Below are 24,746 nucleotides of genomic sequence, written 5' to 3'. Positions count from 1 at the left end.
TGTACGGTAAGGCAGGGCTGGGGTGGGGAAAGGGAGGAGAAGGGTGTAACAGCCTCTCCGTCCAGAGGTGCCCGTTAATGAAATCCCAGGAGGGGCAGGAATCTCTCAGCCCCCTCAAGGCAGCACAAGGGGTGTCTCCCCAACGCCTCGAGTAGCAGAGAGGACCCAGGACCTGCTGCCATCACCGTGTTCCACCCACGGAGGGGATGAGCTGGGGGCCACGACAGATGAGGACAGTCAGAGTTGTCCACGCAGCCTTATCTAGCCAGGTAACCAGGCTGCACATTTCTACAGTCCCCTGATGAGACAGTGACACCTGATTGTTTTTATTTATTAGTATATTTATTATTATTTGGGAAAGGGAGGAGAAGGGTGTAACAGCCTCTCCGTCCAGAGGTGCCCGTTAATGAAATCCCAGGAGGGGCAGGAATCTCTCAGCCCCCTCAAGGCAGCACAAGGGGTGTCTCCCCAACGCCTCGAGTAGCAGAGAGGACCCAGGACCTGCTGCCATCACCGTGTTCCACCCACGGAGGGGATGAGCTGGGGGCCACGACAGATGAGGACAGTCAGAGTTGTCCACGCAGCCTTATCTAGCCAGGTAACCAGGCTGCACATTTCTACAGTCCCCTGATGAGACAGTGACACCTGATTGTTTTTATTTATTAGTATATTTATTATTATTTATATTTATGGTTCAGCTTGGGGTTGCACACTTCCCTTCAGCTCACACCTCAGCAAGCCAAGGAGCACAGGAGGACACAAAACAGGGGAAAGGGCCTGCACAGCGAGTCCCAGCACATCCTTAGCCCAGGGGATGTGATCTAGGGCAGCTCCAGCTGCACTTTGGTGCTCACTATTACAGAGCTGGGAGCACCAGTGCATGACAGAGTCCTGTAGGGAAAAGGACAGAGGGGAAACCCTCCCTGGTCTTCTCCGGTAAGTCCCCAGGGGTGGACTTCTCTGGTAAGTCAAGTCCCCAGTTTTTTTTGTGGACTGGGAATGGCAGCTCTTCATCCAAATGATGTACCCTACCTCTTCTACCTGCAGTTCACTTTGGGTTTGCTCCAGGAAAATGCAGTCTCTACGGGTTCCTGAAGACAATTTGTGCACATTCTCATCCCCTTTTCCCTATATTTATTTCCCCTTTCTATTGTTTTTTTTCCAATAGGTGGCCAAGAGAGTGGGCAGAGTTCTGTACATGGCAGGGTTCCCCATGGCTTTCCCCCTGCAGCCCCCCGGTTTGCGGCCGCCGGAGCGGGACGTGCCCCCGGCCGATCTCCGTCCCTCCTCCACGGGCAGCGTGGCCTCCCCCTTCAGCAGCGGCCTCCCCCCCGCCAGCCGCGGCTCACCAAAGCAGGAGAACGGGAACCCCTCCCTCATCACGGGCATCAACGACACCCCCAAACCTCCCTCCTAACTGCAGGACAGCTCTGGGCAGCTGCTGGGACTGAGGGGCAGTGGAACCAACAGAAGGTAACGCGTGTTTGAGAGCCCAGGAGAGCCTCCCGCCGCCGGGTGCGAGACACAGGAGTGAGGAAGGGAGGGGGTTGATAATATTTTTTTTTGGATGCATTTGCTTTTTGTTTAAGAAAACCAAACCAACAAACCAACCACAACACACACAGAGAAGTTTTAAAAAGTGTAAAAAAGGGAAGGAAAGAAAACTATCCAAAGATGTACTTGAGACAAGGCAAGTGAAGAGGAAGGCAATGGTTCTGGAGGATGGATGGCAGCGGCGTTCCCCGTCCCTTCCACGCCCCATCTTGCTCCCCAGTCCCAGCTGGAGAGTCACCACCAGGGAACCAACGCTCTTCTTGGCCTTCAAAGAACCACGGCTGTCAGGACCTGCAGGGGAGGGGATGGGGCACCCCTCCCCCCAACGGTACCCACCACCCCCCAGTGGAAAAAAACCCATCAGAAACGAAACCAACCACCTTCCCCAGTGTCTCCTCCTCCCTGGAAACTGTTCTCAGTTCCTCATTCAGGTGTCTATGCATCTCTAGCAACTTTTAAAACAATACCAAAGACAGACAAAAAGAAAAGACAAAACAAAGAAAAATAATAATAATAAAAAAGGCAAGTTCCGGTCCATGTTTACTTGGGTGTGGATGGTACGGCACAGGGGGCTCCGTGCTGTCCCACGGGCTCGGGGCTGCCCCTTCCCCGGCACGATGTCCCTTTTGGCACACACAGAGACCAGACTCTGCCCGTGCTCCAGCCCCGCAGAGCTTTGTTTTGGTTTTTATTTTTGTGTTTTTTTAATGAGTTGTTTTGTTTTGAAGAGGAGAAGAGTGTGTGCTGCGGGATGCGGGGTCACAGGCCTCACTCCGAAGTGGCCCCCTCCCTCCTCCACGTGTACAACAGACTCATTTCTACACCTGGGGTGGTTTTTTTGTTCATAGGGTTGTTTGGTTTTTTTTTTGTTGTTGTTCTTTTTAAAGCCTTGTTACAGAGGTGGATGTAGTTGCACATTCTGGCCTGCTGTGGACCATGAGACGATGGATACCTGTGTGTTCCCTGAGGAGGGGGAGGGACACAGGGCTGGGGGGGTGGGATTCAGGCTAAAAACAATGGGTAGAGGTTTTTACTACTGTGAACGAGATGGTAACTCCTGGGGGTGACCTCCTGTGACTTGTACAGTTGTGAACAATCACATGTGGTACTTTTCTCTCTCTCTCTCCCCCCTCCCCTCCCTTTTTTTTTTTTTTTTTGTTTAAACGTTGCACGTGCTACCGTTTTTCTTACAAAATAGCTTGGTGGTACATTAGCTTCTTTATATTGTAAAAAAAAAAAGAAAAAAAAAGTCATTATCCATCACATCACGATAAAAAAAAATGCTTTCCAGCAATCAATTTAAATAAAAAAAGAAAAAACACTTAATTTACAAATGGTACCTGGCTTCCTGAGCTCCTTGGGAGGGGTCCTTCACCCAGATGTCTCCTGTCCTTCCCTCTGTGGGGCTGCAGCTCCTGGGGCCTGGGAGCTGTTGGAGCCGCTCCGAGGGTGGGTTCAGAGCTGGCAAAAGGCAGCCAGCACCTCCCCAGCCCAGGTGGAGAAAGGAGGAAAAGGAACTCCTTTCTCTTTTGGAAGACAAGGTAAGTTAAAACCTTTTCCTTAGAGTTAGGGCCTTAAAATTCTCATCTTTGCAGTTGTATCCTGGTCTCCCATGTGCAATTCCTGAAGACATGGGGCTTCACCAGCTGTGGGGAACCTCAACTCTTGAGCCCTCCTGAAGCCCTAATGAAGCATCAGGTGCTTTCGCCTCCTCAGAGTGGGCTATAAATGATGAGAGTAATTACAATAATGATGATGTTAATAATAAAAACCCAAATTACTAATTTCTGTGGTTATTTCCTCCTCCTTATGGGATGACGGGGAGCCGGGTGCGTGTCTCGGAAGGGCAGGTAAGGGGAGCTGGAAAAAAAAAGACTTTCTATCCCTATTCCTGCCACTAAGCTCTGAAAAGCCCTAATGGAATGAAGCCAACACCCCACACCAGTGTGCTACTGCACTAATTACCTGTGCGGTAACGACGTCTGGAAGCAGGAAAGGAGCAGTACTTGGTGTAGGACGGGAAGAGCTTAATTACCTCTTGACATACCCTGAGTTATCACGGACACGTGTGGGTGAGAGGGAGACCACCAGCCAGGCCACAGCACACGGGGGGGGTTTACCTGCAATAGGGCTGTGGTTCTTCTGACTCCATGAAAATAAAACTTTAAAAAGAAAAGGAAGAAGATTGTTCTTTTAAGATGTTTTTCTTAAAAAAGGCACCTTGTCCCGTGGTGGGCAGGAGAAGGCGGCGGAGATGACCGTGTCTGTGCAGGTGGCCTGGCCACCCCTAGTGCTGACAGACACCTACTGAGTGGTGGCAGAGAAGAATAAAGATCATATTTAGTCCTGGCCCTTGTGTCTTCTGTCCCCCCCCAAAAAAATCTGCATTAACAAATACCAATGCTCTTGGCAGCCACATTTAACTCAGGAGTGATTCTGTCGGATACGCCCTAAGAATACTTAACTTTTCCCAGCAATACTTTACTTAAATAAATACTTAACTACTTAGCTTTTTCTTAGCAAATGCCCTCTGTTTCCAGTTTTTTTTCCAAAGAAACACGTTTCCTAGCAGCCAGTCCTGCAAACTAACGGGTCTCAAGAGATAAGCTGTTTGTATTTCCCCAGGGGATCACAAGTTGCCTTTACCCACCTTGAGCTACACCGTGTCCTCCCTCAAGCTCCGCTCCTACAGGAAGAGACACAACGAGCTGCATCCAGAACCTGCCCAGGGGATGCCATGGTTGGCTTTGAGATGATATAACCATAAAAATCACCACTACTGTTTTCAGGCCTCACAGAACTCAGCTGTGATCACCACCAGCAGCAGCAGCTGGGACTGGCCCTAGAAAGAGGCCATTTTATGTCACTGGATAACGACAGGGCTGTTAAAAGCACGGACTCAGGCTTATCCCTTGTTTTTGCTAAACAAATGTATCCCGTGCAAACCCAACAGCCCCCACAACACGAAATGATGTTTCCTACGTTATTATTTTTGCCTCTTCTTACTCCTTTCTGCCTGTACAACCTCCCTCTCATCTCCCCTCCATGTCCTAAGGCACTTACTTAAAGTTACCTTCTTTAGCAGACTTACATCCAGCTTGATTGAACCGACTGAGCTGCTCCTGGTGGTGCTGATCAAGGCTTCGTTTGCAGCCACAATACAAAGCTCTGAAACACCCTGTACAATCCCTAACAACGGCTGGGCAGAAGGGAAGGGTTTGGGGAAGGCCCCAGAGGAAAATACGGGGCCACTTGAGTGGTTGGGCTGAACAGACACGAGGCCCCTTAGACAAAAGGACTCGTCCTTCCCCGTGGTCAGCTTGTTCCCGCTCCAGCAGGAGCTGAAACTGAACCCTACGCTATTTAAAGCAGCAGATTTTAATGAGGGCTTTTTATTACCCACGCTGAGCAGTTTTACTGGCTTTGACGTGGCCACAATTTTACTGTTAACAAAAACATAACCGGTAGAAAAAGTCTGAGAGTCCAAGTAGCGTCTCTGCCGCGTCACTGAGAAAGTCCGTGGTGTCACCTGGGGGTGGCAGCCCACCCCCCGTGCTCCCCAGCTCTTACCACCTCTGTGAGCCCCAGCTACAGGTTCTGAGGGCTGGTGACCCAGTGCACAGCAGCTCCGTTGGGGAGAAGCCTGGAGAGGGTGGTCCCGAGGGGGCTCAGTCGTCATCAGAGAAAGCCAAGTCCTCCACGATGTCCTCTTCTCCTTGGGCCAGCTGCTGGAGGTCGGAGCGTGACATCCCGCGAGCGCGGTTCCTCTGCTTCTGTGTCCTTGGGGAAGCCCCAGCACCTTCCTCGCCTTCCTCTGCGGGTGGAAAGAGTGAGAGGTGTAAATCCTGCTTTACTGGGAGCGAGCGTGAGGCGAGTCGAGGCAACACACCGCTAATTAATCCCAGACACTCATTAATTTATTGGCGCCGCTGCAGCTCCCAGATAGCGGTAGGAGAGTGCTGGGTACAGCTCCGGGGTGAGAGGAGGGGAGACTCAACTCACTGCTGTGCCTGAGGCAGGAACCCAAAATAAGACCTGGGCGGGGGGGGCAGGAGGCAGGCGGTGCCCTCCCAGCTTGCCCAGTTCAGGTCAGCCTTCCTCACTGGAGATGGCGGGCTGGGCAGGGAGAGGTGACAGGCAGGAACCACCGTAGGTAACTGCAAGACTCTCAAATGCAAAACTTGCCCTAAGGTCCCTCCTTCTGGAAAAGGTATGTTAATAGTGGGGGGCACAGCGAGAACTGGTTTCCAGGGGCTGTGCAGGACTGTACGTGTCCCCATTCCCAGTGCCCTTCATGTGTGGCTTGAGCTTCCGACACCTTCCTTCCAAAGGGGGCCCTGCAGACCATCCTTCTTAGGTTCTACCAGCCAAGCATCTGCTCAGCACCAGTTCCTACCTCCGGCTTTATGCCCACAGCCTCTGGCAGGCTGCAATGGGCCACGGCTGCTTCCTCCTCCTCCTCCTCCTCAGCACTCCCTGGATCAGCTCCGACAGCCCAAAGCGAAGGAAGCTGCCATCAGGGAGTGAAGGGAGGGAGGCTCAGGGTTCCTGCTCCCCCAGACACCGAGGAAGGGTGCTTTTCCTTCAGTTATCCGAGTCCTCCGTCGGCAGAGAGGGGAAAACACTCCCTCTTTATCCTTCCCAGCATTGTCAGAACATGCATCAAACACCCATCTATTCTGGGCGCCGAGGCCGGGGTGTGCCTGCCAACCCGCAGCCATCTGCCACGCTAAATCAGTCGCATTTTGCTCTCCCTTGGACTCTTTCCCCCTTCCTGCTCCCCAGACTGGCAAAGAAAGCCCGCACACAGGAGCTTTTGTGGCTGCTCCCCACAAACCGCACATCACCCCCCGCGGGACGCCGAGGGGCAGAGCCAGGGGCTCCCTCACACAAAGGCCTAAGCCAGCGGCACACAAAGACCAGGGCAGGAACCCCACGGTGGGCAGAGCCCCTGGCAGGGCCCGCTTCCGTCTGCCGGCTTCGCGGGGCGACTTGGCAGAGCCGGGCAAGAGCGAGCCAAGCGTGGCTGGCGGCACCAGCAGGCTCTGGAGCTGGCCGTGGCTCCGCGCGAGGGACGGAAGGGGAAGATGCTCCCTCCTCAGCTGGGACAAAGCCTGGCTCGGCCTCTAGCACAGTCCCGGTGACACGGCTAGCAGCTTTCTCCAGTAGCCCCTTAAACAGCCCTTGTTCTGGCCTGCCAGGAACAGCCTGGACTGGTCACCTCCCCCTGACACCCACCGCGCTGACAGCTACCCACCAGCTGCCAGGAACAGCCTGGACTGGTCACCTCCTCCTGACACCCACCGCTCTGGCAGCTACCGACCAGCAGAATCACTGAATCGTTCAGGTTGGAAGAGACCCTTGGGATCATCGAGTCCAACCATCTCCCCTACTCTACAAAGTCCTCCCCTACACCATATCCCCCAACACCACATCTAAACATCCCCTGAACACAACCAGGGATGGTGACCCAACCCCCTCCCTGGGCAGCCTGTTCCAATGCCCCAGAAGTGATGGGGACCAAGCAGAGAGTGAAGCCAACAGAATCACAGAATCTTCTAGGTTGGAAGGGACCTTAAAGATCATCTTGTCCAACCGTCAACCTAACTCTGACAAAAATAGACACCCACACAACAAACAAGGAGCATCATCACTAAACCAGACCTCCCAGCACTACATCAACCCGGCTTTTGAACACCTCCAGGGATGGGGCCTCACCCACCTCCCTGGGCAGCCACACCCTCCTTTCAGGGAGTTGTAGAGAGCAATAAGGTCTCCCCTCAGCCTCCTCTTCTCCAGGCTGAATAACCCCAGCTCCCTCAGCCTCTCCTCATAAGACTTATTCTCCAGACCCCTCACCATCTTTGTTGCCCTTCTCTGGACCCGCTCCAGCACCTCAGTGTCTTTTTTATGGTAGGGGGCCCAAAACTGGACACAGTTCTAGCAGTGTCTGTACCCAACCAGCAAACAGAATAATAACAATAAATACCGCTGCTTCAGTGCAGAAACCCCAGGTGAACACAGGACTGGGACAAGATCTCCTGCCAGTCCCACCCTGCAGGGAAGCAGCAGCTAAAGGGTTACCCCCGTGCAGCACCCCCTACCCCAGGCACCGCTCAGATGAAACGCCAAGCGCACCCTCCACACCCCCACGCGAGGTGTAACCTGTGGAGAGCCTTGAAGCAAGGTTTCTGTACCCCGGTGGGGTGGGCTGTGCTTCAAGAGTTTGTTTGAGCCTCTCTGCAGGAGGGCCCTGAAAAGAGATGAAAGGGAACCGGTGGCTTGTTAGAGCAAGGCCTGCAAAGGCCTTAACCCTTTCGCTCTCTGCGCAGTATAAACTCAGAACCACCAGGTCTCCCTGTCCAGGGTGTGTGTAAAAGTCCCTCCTGACACCCCGCAGCTCAGAACAGCAGCACAGCACAAAAAGAGGAGACAGTTCCTTTGTAGAGGAGCCCCCAGAATGCAAAGGAGCCTTCAAGTTACCTCTGCTGTCAGTGATTCCCTTCCCCTTCGCCCAGCTCCGCTACTCACCCTCTGAATCGCTCTCGTCTTCTCCCAATTCTTCCTCGTCCTCTTCAATTTCATACCTTCCTTCTTCTTCATCATCATCCTCGCCGTACTCCTCGCTGCTTGCTTCTGAACTGTCGTCTGACGCCTGCTTGGCTTTGCCTTTACCTGCAAGTATTTTTACTGTGTGAATGGAAACAGAAAGAGCAGCAAACACAGAGGCAGTGTATGCAAAGAGCAAAGTACCCTGATCCCAACACTCATCCTCAGGAGCACACACTAAAGGGGAAAAATCACCATATTTTCCCAAAAACCATGTCCCTTCGGACTGGAGGCCGAGAGAAGGATGTGTTTCATTTCAGAGGCCAGGAAAACCAGGGCACAGAGAGGCAGAAAAACCTCCTCAGAAGCCCATAGTGGGGTTTTACTGCTAAAGCTCAGGATTTGCTGCTCCCTGGTATTTATGGAGCTTCACCCAAGTGTCTGTCATGAACCTGTCTGCCCTGCTTCAGAGAGATGTGAGAGCTGGGAGAGGAAGACAGACAGAAGGGTACAATGAGGAGAAACGGGCCTACTGAATAGACAGGAGAAAGGAGAAGGAATAATTCACAAAGCTGAGAGCAGAGAAGGGCTGGGTCTGTTGAGAAATAGTGCCTGTGTATCCCCATCTCCACCCCTCCATGGTGATATGCAACTGAAAACAGGGGTAAACTCTGCTTCAGGGCATCCTTGTAAACACCTCTTAGCTTTATTCCCTATATTAGACACAAGAAAAAGGTCTAGGAATATATTCCTGCAAATTCCCCCTGCAGATGGCAGGACCAAGTATTAGGATCCTCTGGGTGCTTGCCCTGTGGGAAAATCATCTGCCTCTGGAAAAATCATCCACCTCTGGAACCAGACTTCTTTTACTCAGGTTGAGTTCACTTCAGTGGAGAAGTGAAGTGCTTCTCCCTTCTCAGGACCGTGTGAGTCACCAGGCATTTAAACAACAGAGCACAAACCCTGCACAGAGGGAGCAGAACCACCAGTTTCTTCTGCCCCCCGCCCCCCTTCCAGCCCTCACCCTGAGCGAAGCCCGAGCTCAGCGCCGCAGAAGCTGTTTATTCCCACTCCAGCCTCTCTGCTCGCCAACTGCCTGTCCATCTTCCTCACACTGTGATTCCTGGGCCCCACGGTGGCATCTATATTTGTGCCCCGCGCTCCCTCCGGAGCCGCTGACCCGCGTTACTCACTGAGCTGGAGAGAGCCATGAATAAGGCGGCTGCCAGCGCTCCCCGTCATCGCCCCCATGGCTCTGCCTTCCCCCATCTGTCAGCTCCGCCAGCATCCAGCCTCCCCGCCATTCCCCCCCGAGGGATGGGAAGCTACATCTCATGGCTGGAGCTCTCTGGGGCACCCGGAGAGCCCCCGCTCCCCGGGAGATGGATCGCGGTGCCGTTCTCCGCACCACATCATGTTGATGGGCACCCCAGCAGCTCCGGCAGCCGCCCCGAGGGACAATGCTCCCATCCATCAGGCAGCACCAGCAAAAGCACCGACACATCCAGCCCTCGGCTCGTCTGGGAGGATGGAAAGAAACCAGCTGTGGGTAGGAACTGGGTATCGGGGCATTCCTACGCGCTACGACACAGGCAGCACAGGATCATAGAATCCCGTGGGGTTGGAAGGGACCTCTGGAGATCATCTAGTCCAAAGCAGGTCCACCCAGAGCAGGTTGCACAGGAACGTGTCCAGGTGGGACTTGAATGTCTCCAGAGAAGGAGACTCCACCACCTCCCTGGGCAGCCTCTGCCAGGGCTCTGCCACCCTCAAAGTAAAGAGGTTCCTCCTCATGTTTAGGTGGAACTTCTTACATTAAAGTTTGTGCCCATTTCCTCTTGTCCTTTCACTGAGCACCACTGAAAAAAGACCAGACCCATCCTCCTGACACCCTCCCTTTGAGTATTTATCAGCACTGATCAGATTCCCCTCAGCCTTCTCTTCTCCAGGCTAAAAAGACCCAAGTCCCTCAGCCTCTCCTCGTAAGGGAGATGCTCCAGCCCCTCATCACCTTTGAAGCCCTAAACGCAGGCCACCAAGAGGAATTTACTGGACTTCCCCATCCCCTGCCTCCCCTTCCACCCGTGTCCCAGTCCAGCTTTCACACAGAACTCCAGCTCCCATCTGGAAGTGCATCCCCAGGATGCATCAGCAGCTCAGGGTTCTCCAGTTAAGCAGGGCTGCTCCCCTCTTCTTCCTCACCTCCTCACTTCGCCTCTAGGTCCCCAAGCCGACAGCCCTCCACCAGGAATTCTGCCACTGAAAAGGGCCGTGATTATTCTGCTAGGAAATGAAAATGCCTGACCTCTCCTTCCACGCCCCTGGCCCCCACCAGCCTGGCATTAAACCCATGTAACGTGATTACGTGAGGGATAAATGAAGAAACCTGTTCAAGTTCATTAGAGGCACAGCAACACCTAATGTGGACAGATCACTCATTACAGGCAGGCCCGGGGAGACGCTGCAGCCACGCTCCCTTCTCGCCTTTAATTGCCTCATGAGGAGGCAAGTCCAGCACCTCTTCCGAAGCCATTAATAATTTCCAGGAGCAGCCGCCTCTCCTCCCGGAGACGTGTCAGCTGGTAAATGAGAGGAAGGCAGGACCTTCCCCACCCCCACAGACACACAGATTGATCAAATCCACGCTCTTTCCTCCCCATCTCCCAGCTCTTTCCATCCTCGTCTGCTCGGGGGTTCCTGAAATGTCCAAACTTGTCTCTCTCCCCTCTTCGGACCCTGCAGAGACCCAAGCGAGGGAGTCTCTCCTGCCTGCCAAATGCTTTCTCTGTTCCAGAGGGCAGCTTGACCTGATGTGATGGAACTGTTTGCAGGGGGTGTGAATCTCCTCTCAGATCCACAAAATTAAAAAATGATTGCAAATTCATCACTTTCCTTCCTTTTCCTGTGCAGCCCAAAACAAAGCCACCAGGAACAGGCAGGCAAGAAGCAGCATTGCCTTGTTAGAAGGACATGACCACTCGAAGTCCTGTCTTGAACCCCACTCCACCAGCCCAAAACAAAGCCACCAGGAACAGGCAGCCAAGAAGCAGCATCGCCTTGTCAGAAGGACATGAGAACTCAAAGTCCTGTCTTGAACCCCCTCCAAATGTGCTGAGACACCCCTCCCTCTCCTGCCTCAATTATTATGCCTGAATTTTTCATATTGACTCACTGAGCAGGGGCTTCCCAGGCAGCAGCACCCCCCAGATTGGATCTCTGGGTTGAGGTCCCTCAGAGCAACACGAGATGCACCAACCAGGAGCTAACCAGTGCTCCCAGCTTCCAGGAGTGGATATGGATTTTTGCTGATGAACATACTGACCAAATTCTAAAGAACTGTCCACCATCCTCTCTGTTCTTTCTAGAGCCCCTAAAACAAACAAAAGGGCCAGAACTGACAGAGCAGAGGGCTCAAACCACAAAGAAACCCCATGAGACTTCTCTAAATGTGACACCAGACACAGACACGTCTGTTATTGCCAGCCTTGTTAGGATTCAGAAGAGATTCCTTCATTCATCGTTGGATTTGGCAAGGCCTGAGAAGCAAGAATGAAGATTCAGATGGGTGGGAGGCTTCCACCAGGGACCTGTGGCCAACTGCGAAGGCTGAAGTCAGGGTTGGGACTCAGGAACAAAGAGACTGAAGACCTGCAAAGCTTATGAACTAGGAAAAGGGCTGCTGCTGTCAAAGATAAATGGCTTATCGTGGCTGCGGCTGCTGTGAGGCTGCTGAGGTTAAGGTGAAGGTAAGGAGGGATCAGAGAGCTCAGCTACTGCTGGGTCCTGCAGGACCTGAAGGACTCAGAAGGCGGCCTCGGCCAAGGCGAGCGGATGGCCTGTGATCAGCCTTTCAGCTCTGGCTTAATGCAGACCTGGGGTTGGGATTCAGAAGAAGACAGGCTTGTGCCTGGATCCTACATGATCCATTAAAGCAGACTGAGGCTAATCAGTGAATCCAGCGGGCAGCAGGCTTAAAGGAAAAAAATAAATAAATGGGTTTTTCAAACAATATCTAAGTAAAAGTTGTGGCATGTCTTACCATGCTACCAGAGGATGCTGTGGAAGCCACAGTGAGGATAAGGCACAATCAAGGAACCAACAGATTCATCAGAGGATATTAAATGAAACCATCTCTCTGCAATCCTCAGGTGAGAACATCTCTAAGCTGCTGCCCACCCTGTAACCTCCCCTGCCCCAAACACACTTGTTCCTCTTCCTTGGTATCTCAACACACTGCAAGAGCTCTGGAGGTGTTTAACTTGCACCTGCATCTTTATATACGTGCCTGCAACCTGTGTCCTCAAACGTGCAATTATAGCCCAGCCCTGGAGCTGGAGGGTAGGAAGACTCAAGGCTTCCATTCCCAGAGCAAGGAGGGTGTAGCCCACCAGCCCCATCTCCTTCTGCCCACATCTGGAGGTAGTGTGGTGTCAGAAGGGCTGATCTGCTCTGATGAGCTTCCAAGATCCACACAGCACATCAGTGTCACAGTTGCTTTTGTAGCACCAACCTGTCTTAAATCAGGTCTCTCCCTGTCACTTTTCAAGGAGGTCAGCATCACTGGGCATTCTTGGCTATATTTATTGCTTTCCAGCTATATTTCTTGTTTTCTTCTTCTAGGACATCCATCCAGAGCAGTCTTACCTTCCTGCCTAGATTTCTGCCATCAACATGTCTCTCCTGGAAGTAGTTTGAGGCTGATTCAAGATGAACCAAAGTCCTTCCATTGTCCCAGACTCTCCTTTTGCTTTATTTGAGGAGAGGAGACTGCGATGCCTTCAAACCTCACAGGTGAAGAAGCGAATACCCAGACCCCAGCAGCTGCAGGGCCTCCCAAATCCCCTCACATCTGGCCACCCGGTAGGACAATGGTCACAAGGACAGGGAACTGGAGCACTGGTTTCTCCATGTCCATCTGCAGCCAGCCCTGACAGTGAATGCAGAGTGTGGCTGGGAACATCTCACACCCCACACAGAGCAAGAACAAGAGCTCATTGTGTGCATCTCCCAAGACACAGGCGTTTTTCCCAGCCTCCCTGGTCCCTGTCCCTTTCTCTCTGTGGAGTCACACCATTGCCTGGAGGGGACTTCACCCTACGCGACAGCACAGACCCAGAGCTCCACCACCTCCACCCAGCGCCTCGGGATCCATGGTGGGGCCCAGCACAGTTGCTCCTTGAGATGGAAGCTGCCTTCAGGGCCTGTTGCCTCCCTCCAGAAAACACCCTACTAAGAACAAAGGCCTTAGAGAGGCAGCTGACCCAGGAATGTTGAAAGGCAAGACCCATTCCTGACACTGGAGTGATGATGGTGCTCAGCAAACAGATACCACAGAGCAGATACCACCAGATACCACAGATGGGATACCACAGAGCAGATACCATGAGATACCACAGATTGGATACCACAGATTGGATACCACCAGATACCACAGACTGGATAATGCAGCTGTGGAACCCATACAAACAGAGCCTTTGATATCACATGGACCTTAGTCCTCATTTGCACTCTCTTCACAATGTATGTCAGCCCCTCAAAGCTGCCAAAGAACCTCGTGGACAGATGTCACAAGCCCACGAAGAGGCCGTGAGGGGAGAACCATGCCTAACAAGTAGGTTGCAAAGCTTTATATTCAGCAGATTTCCACCACAAGCAGGCAAGCAAGGTAGAAGTTGTGTATATTATATGTGCCAAAGACCTTGTATCATGACTTGCATCACAGAGGTGCCTCGTCAGGATCCTGATGTCCATCAGTCTGACAAACCTCCCACGTGTACATAAAGTCAATTCCTGGGAGGTGCAAGAAGAGACCCTGGGTTTCCCTTCTCCCAGCAACCTGGTTCTAAACTGCAGTTATCACTGCCTTTTCAAACCCACTGGGATTCTTCTAAGGCACCAACCCACATGGCAGACAGGACAACCCCAGACCTCAAGGATATACCTCAGCAAATCACTTTGATGTCACACTGATCTCTCAATACCTTGGTGGGTTCAAGTGCTCACTCCCATTCTTTGCCAGGTCTCCTATAAAATTCCACTCACTTCAACCTCGAGCTATCAAACAAGAGTTTTCCAACCTTTTCTTCCTCCCGTGCCACAGATGCCCATGAGGGAGACAATGAGGGTTCTGTGACAGGTCTCAAGATTTATCCTCACACCTTATGATGTGCAAAACAAACCAGGATGTTACCTGTAGATTAAATCTCCAAACAAGAAAACTCCGTATTCCTGAAAGTTGCCCTTTTCTATGAATGACAACGCATTTAGAAAATCTGTGATATCCCAAACGTTCCAAATTACAAGAAGAACACCTAAGTTTTTCCTCAAACTGGATGGTGAACTTCTGAGGCAGGTTCCACAATTTACTGTGGCCCCCTCGTGGTCACAGGCAGAGAGTGACATCACTCCATTTGCTCTGAAGGCTCTAAACTTTCTTGGCTTGTCAAGAATACTTGCAAAATCAGTCACTATAAAATAAATAAATAAATAGTGCATGCAAAGAGAGGATAACCATCGAAGAGCCTTGTTCTGTAGCCAGCCCCTGCGATAGCTACTGTTTGCAGTGACGTACATAGCAAAGACCCAGCACGCCATCACTTAAAAATACATTCTTAATTCTTCTTTTATAGGTGAGGAAACAAAAAATGGATTTCTGCACCTCCACTCATGGTGCAAAAAGACAGCAAACACTTTTACATTCTCTGAAGCGAGACCTCAGCCCAGAACCTGCACAGGTTATAAGCACAAGGAGAACTCACTCTTTGGGAATTACTGTCTGAACCACGGCTGCTGCTTTGAAAAGCCTCTGAAAGCAGGATCTGCTTCAGCCAAACATCCCCCAGGTTCTGGGGCTGTCATGTTGAGGTCAGTGTTTGTGACAAAAGGAAGGTGCTAAGGGGAGGAGAGAGCACAGGTCACGTACAGAAAAAGACTAATGTAGGACTAAGGCTTTAAAATGAGCTGGAGTGACAAAGTAGGAGCAGGAGAGAAAGATAAAAGCCTTCCAACTACCTCCTGCCTGTCACTTTAAAACGCCTCCAAAAGGCATCATCATCCTGCCCTCTCTCTTCCTAACAGTCTATCTTTGGAACTGAACACGGCCAGCATTTCATCCCCCCTAGGGCAGGGCTGTACTGACCCACACCTTACAGAATTCTGAGCAAGGAGAAAGTATGCCCAGCCCCAGCCCCATACCTTTTATAGGGAATCCACCATTCTCCTCATCAGAGTCACTGTCCAGGTCAAAGAGGTCCTTGAATTCCTTCTTATCTTCCTCCTTGCTTTCATTCTGCTTCCTACGCTTAATTTCTGGGAAGTTCAAGTCTTCAAGCTGGAAAAAACCAAAACCAACAGTAAGAACAACTGTAATTTGTACTTTTAAACATAAAATGCTGAGCTTAAACACAAGAACTTGGCTTTGTCCAGTATGTGCAAGCCCCACTGCCAAGGACAGTTGGGTCTGGCTGCTGCCCACCAAGGGGACAACAGATCTGTGAGTCAGTTACAAAGCACCACTGCTCTATTGATCTTTACCTAATAAACTATCTCTAATGGGCCATCTACCACTGGTACCTTAGCATGGATAAAAGTGCAAGACACCCACCACAAGCTGGCTGTCCTACATCTCTGGACTGAAAGCCACGCAGGCCCTGCGAGCTTGGGCAGCCAAGCACAATTGAGCCAGACTATGCTGGTCATCTCTGAATTAGCAGTTTTCCACTGATGCCAAAAGCTCTGACAGCTACAGCAAAGGCACTGTCTTTTTGGCCGCAGATTTGAGCATGGCTGAAGAGGTGCTGGAGATGCTTAAGGTCTGTCTGCACCACGTCTCCCCCAGTTGCTAGCCCTTATGGAGATCAATGGGCCAAGAGCCTTGCTGCTGCAGCCAGCCAATATCAATGCCATTAAGTACTCGCAATTGACACCACCTCACTGCTCTTTACACCTCTCCGGAGGGGGATTAGGGGGAGGATTTACTTGCGAGGGCTCAGGCCAGCAGGGCAAAGATAATCAGAATGCAAATTAAATCCCAAGTGCTCTCCCAACATCAGCTGCCCGCTGCCCCTGCCTGGCTGCACACCTCCAGGGAAGCACTCATGCATTAGCACACATTAGCTTGCTTGGAAACATTCACCCTGCGAGTAATAACTCATTTGCTCTCTCCCACCCGTCGGACCACCCCTCAACACACTCCTCTCCCACCACATCCACTTCCACCCTGCCCTCAGCTTCCCCCAGCGGGAAGAGCGGCCGAGCACGGGCTATAGAGAAAAGCAGCTCTGGGTGGAGAGAGAGGAAGAGTGAGAGGATGAGGATGGGGGGAAGAGATGACGAGAGACACGGAGACGGGCATTTGCTCCTGCAGCCAATTCCAGCAATTTCTCCCAGCCTGTTTCACGGTTATGGTTCCCAGCTGGGCAATATTGATTCTGGGAGCCGAGCACTTACAAGCAATAACCTGCAGTTCCAGGATGGAAAGTCAGAAGCTGGCCAGAGAAGGGGAGAGGGGAGAAAAATCACCAACCGCCACTGGCAGGGTCCTAATTTTATATCATCTTCCCACCTGCTCTTTTCCACTCAGAGATACCTCTCCTTCCCCCAGCCCCGCAGAGACCTGCTGGGCTGTCTCTCTGCTGGGAAGATGCTTGAAGAAAGCAGCCCAAGAAAAGAGACTTGGGAAGCAAAATGCAGGAAGAGCAGCAACCCAGAGTCCCTGCCCAACTGCCCTCAGCTGATCTTATGACATCCTCTTTCTAGGGTGGTTATACTCCTGCAAGCTCCATGGTGGGGCAGGGGAGCTGCCAGGGTGAAAATGTTTTCCTTAGCCCCTACCAGTTCTGGTGGACAAGGCAGGTTCATGCCTCACTCCTCTTATCTGTTCCAGCACGTAACTTTACAGAGGGTGGGAGGGTAGAGGGAGATGCTCCAGAAATACTGATTCAATGAGAGGCTCCAGAAATAAAACACAAAGGTCTCAGAAGCTAAAATAAATCAGCTGCTACGCTTCCAACCCAGCGTTACGCTGTGATCACAGACCCGGTCCCCTTATCTGATCCCTGTCAGTTTACACATTCCTTGCCTCTGGAAGTGCCTCAGCCAGGTCATGCTGCCATCATCCCAGCCTTGGGGAAAAGCACTGGGGCTTCCTGCAGCCCAAGACCTGGACCACCATGTCCCTCCTTTGGTAGCTCCATTCGGGTCAAGGCCTTTCATGTCCCAGAGACCCACAGAGTCCCTGTCTGGCAGCAGTGACAGCCATCTCTCTTCAGCAGCAGTTAAAGAGGAGTCCAGCACTATCTAACTAGGAAATAGTTGAGGCTCAAAGTGTCACCAACAGAAGCAGAAACTCAGTTTTGATAACATTGCCCAAGTCCCTGTTGGCTAGTCCTGTTCTCCATGACCCTGGTCACTGTCACTGCTCAGCAGCAGCAAATGAAATGCAAAAATCACCCAAGATCTTATGCTCCCTCCTCCTATGCATCCCATCCTGGGCATGGGATGCTTTCATGGAACACATCACTAAGTGGAAATGGAGCAGTTTATGAGTAAAATGTCTCATGTATGTGATGGGGAACAGTCTCCTCCAATTCAAGGGAGCAAAAGAGAGAGACTTATCTCACCATCGTGAAACATTTCTGCTGTGCAGGGCATGTACAGCAGGGAGCAGAGGTTATTAGTTGGGACTTCTTTGTATTTTCATACTTCTTAGGAAAAGTCCCCATTTCCACAGACAGCCCACGGTTTTGGGTGACATCAGGACTAGCTGAACTCAACCTGAGCGTATTAAAAAGGACCTGGTGTTGAATCGTGCAGAGTTGTGCTGCCTCCAACTTTCTGAGACTCCCCAGGAGTGCCTTCAAGATGGGCATCTCAAAATAAAGGCACCAGAAAACCCTCCTAGCTGTGGAGTGATCACAAGGCAAAGGCATGAGGCTTGCGCTGAGCCACAGCTCACAGATACAGCCTGTGTTCATCACACAGTGGCAATAATTAGGTAATTTGGGGGCCAGTCTTTTAATCCCCAGCTAGAGGGTTACTATCTACCGAGTCTCACGAAGCCCATTAGTCTACATCCCATTAAAAACCATTGGGAAAAGCAAATGGAATGGGCAGACGGGGTCAGTGTTGTTATAGAAGGCAAGCTGCAGCTCATACCAGCTGAGAGCCAGGCTGATTTTTTTTCTGTTATTATTTCTTTCCCCCAATGGCTGCTAATGGGACATGGATTTTCCCAGCCCTAATGGGCCTCATGGTGTTCACTCTCCTGCTGGGGCTCACAATGCTGCATCATTAAGCCAGCAGTCCCCACCGAGAGAGACAACAGCCCCATTCACCAAGCAAAGATGTCAGGCAGCCACAAGCCCTTCGGAAAGCTAACTCCAAAGTCTGCCTCTCTCTCTCTCCCTCCAGCTTATCTGTTCAGCCCACTTTCTCCAAGAGAAAACAAGTCCTTGTCAGTGCCCTTCAGATTTCCCCTGGTTTCAGAAGTCACCCTCTTGAGCAATACCCCTCAAGGGGAGCATTCCACCTCAGCTGGTCCTGGCCACCCCAAGGAGCTCCAGCTCCCCTTCTCCCTTTAACATGAGATGGGCTTTGTCTACACCAAGGGCTGCTCGTCTCCCCTTGTGATAGCTGTTTCTGTACAAGGAAAGTGTCAGCTCACACCAGCAGGGCTAGTTTTGGGCAAGAACTTAGCCCCAGTCACAGTTCTCCCTCCCTGGTTTTCTTTCTACCAGGAAAGTGCTAGCTCACACCAGCAGGGCCAGTTTTGGGCAAGAACTTAGCCCTGGTCACAGCTCTCCCTCCCTGGTTTTCTTTCCACTAAGGCCACGTTCTCCTGCTGGGTTTGCCCAGAACACAAACCTGCTTTTCATTCCCTCTGCGCGGTGCCCCCAGGGAATCTCAGCCTCCTTCCCTTATCTCAGGCCGGTGCACGATACCTACCGAGCATTTCTAGGATCTCCCAGGTCTTCTGCCACGCTCTGGGACTTGGCTCGGAGCCAATCATCCTCATGTCCCCATCGATTATTTTAATTGTTCCCCACCATACGCTGGAGACACCAATTATATCTATTTCCTGCTCCCTGGCCGAGAGCCGAGCTCAGCCACTTTCACTGCATTAGCATCGAGACAGCTTTCCTTTAGACTCCTAATGCAAGCAAGCTCCCTCCCCCACCTCCTGCACCCCGCAGCGCAGCGCCCTGAGGACCAGCCAAGGAGCCTTCCCCTGGGCAGGAAATGTGGGAAACAGCAGCCTGAGCACTTCTGGCCAGACAGCGAGTCCCACCTCCCAACCCCCACATGGGTGAAAGGAGAAAACACAAAACAAAACTCAGAATCACAGAATCTTCTAGGTTGGAAGGGACCTTAAAGATCATCTTGTCCAACCGTCAACCTCACTGACAAAAATAGACACCCACACAACAAACAAGGAGCATCATCACTAAACCAGACCTCCCAGCACTACATCAACCCGGCTTTTGAACACCTCCAGGGATGGGGCCTCAACCACCTCCCTGGGCAGCCCATTCCAATGCCTGAGAACCCTTTCAGTGAAAAAATTTTTCCTAATATCCAGCCTGAACCTCCCCTGGCGCAACTTGAGGCCATTTCCTCTCGTCCTGTCGCCTGTGACTTGAGAAAAGAGACCGGCCCCACATCTCTACACCCTCCTTTCAGGGAGTTGGAGAGAGCAATAAGGTCTCCCCTCAGCCTCCTCTTCTCCAGGCTGAATAACCCCAGCTCCCTCAGCCTCTCCTCATAAGACTTATTCTCCAGACCCCTCACCAGCTTTGTCGCCCTTCTCTGGACCCGAACTCATGCCTGACATTCCCTTGGCTAAGGAGAGAGGCATCTTCCTCCCTCCCTGACTTTCTTGCAATTTTGGGTTTTAGTGTGGTGATCCAGCCATGTTCTGGAGAAAGAGCTAAAGGCCTACACGAGCTCTACCCATGCTGATTTAACCAGGAAAGCAATGCAATGCACAAGAAATGATGCAAACTGCCCAAAGCAACGTGAGAAAGCCCAGGAATGCGGGGATGAACACACCAAACCAGAACTGTGTACAATTTAAACTTCAGAATCACAGCAGATGCTCGTTCCAAAAGTAACATCCATTGCCCCAGCTGCTCAGACACTGTGTTACCCTGTAGAGAAGCCACCAAGACATGGCTCTCCTGCCTTTCCATGCCACAGATGACGTCCAGTAAATTAGAAAAATGTCATTCTTACCCTTTCTTTGCCGCTGATTTCCAGTTGTATCTCCTTCTCTCTTAGCTTCTTCCACTGGGTGTAATACTTGGTGAGAGGTGTCCCCTCCTCTTTGACCTGCTTCTCCCACTGCTCCTGTGGAGAGAGGGAGTGCAAGTTAAAGAAGGGTTCTCAAAGCAGTTTTCCAATACAACTTTGGCAAACGCAGGGGGTCAAAAGCAGAGGTTAAGAGCCTTTCCCAAACCACCTTTTCCCAACCTCTGGGTAGGAAACTGGCACCCATGACTAGGAATGCAAGCAGGACTACGTCTGAATTCAGGCACAGGTATTTAAGTAACGACTGAGTCAGGAGTGGTGTGACTGACCACTCTCCGTGGGTAAGGCAATGCCTGGATGCTGCAGGGAAATCAAAGCAAGCCAAAAGATGCAATGGACAGGCTGGCCAATGCAGCAGCTTATGTGACACCAAAGCACAGGACAGCAATGGCACTGAAGGAACAGCATAAAGTCCAGAAAAAAGGAGCATCTAAATGGTAGTGCGTAAGATCCTTTAGCGTATGGAAGATCACCAAATTTTCTCAGCATGGTGACTGGAAAATGTGGGTGCCCAGATACCCATTTCTTCCTTCCAGAAAAGGTCTGATTCTCAGAATTGCTAAGAACTCACAACAGGCTCTCCTAAACTCAGCTCAGTGCCTTCTAGGATCCTAGTACCTTGTCCTTGAACATTCACATCTACTCTAGCTCTAGTGAGAAGACACTGACACAAAAGTCAAGTCAGATGATGCAGCCTATTGTAACGAAAAAGGAATTACTTCAACTGAAACCTGGAGGTAGGAATCAAAGGGACAGATCAGAGGATCTACCAGGACAAAATTTTTCCTCTGCTTCTTCAATGGAGGCATTTGATCACCTTCTCAATTCAGAAAAACCTCATTTACAAGACCTAAGTACCAAAGTTGTCTGATTGCCCATTCCCCTCGTCTCAGCCAAGGGTTTATTTTTGAAACAAACATTCCCCTGCAGGGTCCTGGACTCATCCCAACCTTGAGAGAGCAGAGCACGAAGAAGCACCGAGCCCGTTTCTGCTGCCCAAGCCGGGAGAATGAGGAGATGCACACACCGTAAATGGCGAGAAGCAAATTAAATGGTTAAAAATTCTTTTCAATCATTTGGCCTGTTGGTGCTGAAAGAGGGGTGGTGGTATGTCCTATTAAAATACACTTCTCTTAACCTGCCAACATCTCTTTAACTTCAAACCCACACAGAACTGTACCTGCTAAGTGGATTACCACAGTGCCCAGAGGCTCTGTATTACACCACGGTAAAAAGTCAATCTAATGCCTTTCTGCTTACAAGCAGAAATAGAAACAGGCAAAGGAGGAAGGGAAGGAGCAAGAGGAACAAAAGTTATCACAGATACACTCAAAGGTCAACTCAGATCCAAAAAGAGTATCCTGAATCCAGGGCTGAGAACAAATCCAGAGCTCTGTACGGGCAGCTGTGAGCACACAATGTTCCTGTCTGAGGGTGGGAGCAAAAGGCCAGATAATCTTGAGAGCAAAAAACACAAAACCAGCTCAAATACTCTTCAGCAGACCCCAAATCAACTGCTTCTGGACAGCTGAGCCCCAAAAGTGGGGAGTTAACAGTGTGTTGGTGGCAGCCTGTGAGCCAAGGTGTAGGACAAGTTTATTTAGTGGTGTATGAACGAGAGAGAAAGAGCAGGTCTCTGTGAAGGATCGCAGTGCAGAGCTCCCAGCTCACACCAAAAAGCAATATATTGTAAAGTGAAATCCATCAGTCTGTGTGGGCTCTTGATGTGCCCCATCCCTGGGAGGGAAGCGGAGACGATGTGCGGTCTCTGCAGCTGGCACCAGGAGCTGAACTTTGGCAATTAAAGGGCAACCAGCGCGTGTCACCTGCACTCTAATGGCACGGAATCTATTTATGCATCCTTCAACAGGCGCTATCAATACTGCATCAAGCCAAACCAGGCCCTTTTCTGGTAATCACGGGTCCCAGACTCACAAACCACCCCCCCGGGACTGCGTGTAACACGGCTCCAGGTCTGCAGGGCTGGAGCCGGCGGCTGCTCTCCGGTCTCCTCCCCGGCAGCAGCCTGAAAGCCCAGCTGATGGGCTGGCAGAGACGCCAGGCAGCAGACAGCACAGCTTTACTGCCGGTCTGACACACCACCACGGCAAGAGGAGTCACTCCCAAGGAGTACAAAGTCACCCCCTTTACAGATGAGGCTCGTAGCAGGCTGCCAGCTGCAAGCAGGCAATTTGTTGACGCTGCTTGGTACGGACAGCTTCTTAGAAAGACTCTTCTTGCAGGAGGGGAAATGTCTATTTGTTCTGTCTGGTACAGCTCTTTTGGTTTTAAAGTGTCCTGGAACTCAGAGATAAAAAAAAGACCATTCAAACATTCCCATCTTTCTAGTCAGAACACCTCAATGGGAATATTAGAATCATAGAATTGTCTAGGTTGGAAGGGACCTTTCAGATTATCTAGTCCAACCGTCAACCTAACACTGACAAAAACCATCACTAAACCATATCTCTAAGCTCTATGCCTACCCATCTTTTAAATACTGCCAGGGCACACCTGGTGTGCCTATCCCTCCGTGCCACAGTTCCTGGGATGCAAGGAGGGATCTCTCCACAGTCCCTCCACATTAAGTTCAACATTTTTTGTGGTTGGACTCGATGATCTCTGAGGTCCCTTCCAACCACTACGATTCTGTGATTCTGTGATTTCACCACCGTGCTCCCTCCGCAGCACTAAATTAAATCCCCAGCCTGTTCCTTCTTTAAAATTAATATAATATAGACCCTTAGGTAAAATCCAGCTTTCTGAAGCATGCCAGCTACTCAGGAGTGCAGATCCGATCACATTCACAACCTTTATTCCCCTCACTTAAACCTATTTCTCTGTAATTCCCCCCTATGAAAGCAGCATTCCAGCATGTTGCATGGAAGAATTAGCTCAGAATTTTGGCTCTGCTCCCTGCAGTGGAGCAGGCACAAACGCATGGATGCGAATACCAGAGAGCATTTGCTTTCAATTGCTCTCGCTGGCAAGGGGGACACAGAAATACCTCCCTTTCCCTCATCCCCCTCCTCCCCTTCCCTTTTCTGGCAGTGTTTGCTCACGAGAAGTGCCAATGCCCCCCAGATCTTGGAGATAGGTTGGCAAACCCAACCCAGACTTCGAGGGACCCTCCAAAATCATCCTGGGAAGCCCAGGCTCTGTGGGAGCTTTGGCCCTTCTTGGGAATCGACACCATCTGCTTGCAAAGGAGTAGGGGGAAAACACAGGGCCACCTGGGCACAAAACCAGAGAAGATCAGCCACTCTGGCTCTTCCACCCCACCCAAGTATTTGAGGGGCTGTTTGCTCTGCTCCCAGGAGCACTGCCTTCCCATGGACCCAAGGAAGAGAAGGGCTCCCTTCTCCCATAGGACAACACTGGAAAGCTGGAGGGGGAACTTTTACAAGGGCACGAGAGGTAATGGCTTCAAACTGGAAGAGGGGAGATTTAGATGAGATCTCAGGAAGAAATTTTTCACTCTGAGGGTAGTGAGATGGGTTGCCCAGAGAAGCTGTGTCTGCCCCATCCCTGGAGGGGTTCAAGGCCAGGTTGGATGGGGCTTGGAGCAACCTGGTGTGGTGGGAGGTGTCCCTGCCCAGGGAAGGGGTTGGCACTGGATGGTCTTTAATGTCCCTTCCAATCCAAACCACTCTATAATTCTCTAATACAGTGAAAAAACACAGACTGCACAGACCCCCTCTCTGAGCAGCGCTTCACACCGTTGCTCTATCCCCTTAAACAGCAGAAGAGTCGTCTCCAAACAGCCTTGGCAAACTGGCGCCTGTGTCCCTTAACCAGACCCCCCTCATTCTGGGCAGGCTGCCTCTTGCTGCCCCCCCTCCGGGGAGCCAGTCCTGCCCGATTCCTGCCACTCAGCCCCCAAAATGTCCCCGGGAAAGCAGGTGCACCAATGTCAACCGGGAGACACACGGGCAGCAAGATGTTAAAATCATCATTTAGCTCTTCCACGAGGGACTGCAGCCAGAGTTGCTGGGGAAAGCAGACAGAGGCAGAGTTGTTGGAAACCCTTGTCTTATTTAGCCAAACGACCTTCCCCAGCCCATCTGTTCCACGGAGAGCCCTAGAGGCTGAAATCTCTACCTCTGCGGAGCGGGTGGGTGGTCACAGCGTTGCCCGCAAAAAAATACACAACAACAAAACCCCTGCACTCCAGACGGGAAGCATAATCCCTTTAGCAAAACAGTCTGACCCAGAATGGCACTTACAGAACCAAAGACTTCTTAGTCACTTCAAACCCAGTTCCACCAGCCCCTCAATCCCAGAATAGCGCTGCTGGCATTGGTATGTCAGGATTTTAAAGGCTAATTCTCCTGCAG

General features: G+C 51.3%; 2 protein-coding genes across 2 annotated transcripts in view; one reads left to right on the top strand and one right to left on the bottom strand.

The window, feature by feature from the left end:
* SAMD11 (sterile alpha motif domain containing 11) overlaps positions 1 to 2,409 on the top strand; it is a 122,437-nt gene extending 120,028 nt beyond the window's left edge. Inside the window, exon 13 of the mRNA XM_014941342.1 lies at positions 1,169 to 2,409. Within this exon, the coding sequence (XP_014796828.1) occupies positions 1,169 to 1,417 (249 nt within the window). The 3' untranslated portion in view covers positions 1,418 to 2,409. The remainder of the gene's footprint in view (positions 1 to 1,168) is intronic.
* A 270-nt stretch (positions 2,410 to 2,679) lies between these two features.
* The window catches only part of NOC2L (NOC2-like nucleolar associated transcriptional repressor), a 58,869-nt gene continuing 36,802 nt past the window's right edge, over positions 2,680 to 24,746 (bottom strand). Inside the window, exons 16-19 of the mRNA XM_014941452.1 lie at positions 20,335 to 20,448; positions 15,298 to 15,433; positions 8,086 to 8,229; positions 2,680 to 5,368 (exon numbers count right to left, since the gene is read on the bottom strand). Coding sequence (XP_014796938.1) covers positions 5,223 to 5,368; positions 8,086 to 8,229; positions 15,298 to 15,433; positions 20,335 to 20,448 — 540 coding nt within the window. The 3' untranslated portion in view covers positions 2,680 to 5,222. The remainder of the gene's footprint in view (positions 5,369 to 8,085; positions 8,230 to 15,297; positions 15,434 to 20,334; positions 20,449 to 24,746) is intronic.

The sequence above is a fragment of the Calidris pugnax genome, unplaced genomic scaffold (genome assembly GCF_001431845.1).
Source record: "Calidris pugnax isolate Ruff unplaced genomic scaffold, ASM143184v1 scaffold82, whole genome shotgun sequence".
Classification (NCBI taxonomy): Eukaryota; Metazoa; Chordata; class Aves; order Charadriiformes; family Scolopacidae; genus Calidris; species Calidris pugnax.
The sequence above is the reverse complement of the archived record's forward strand: the minus strand, read 5'-3'. Positions and strand labels throughout refer to the sequence as shown.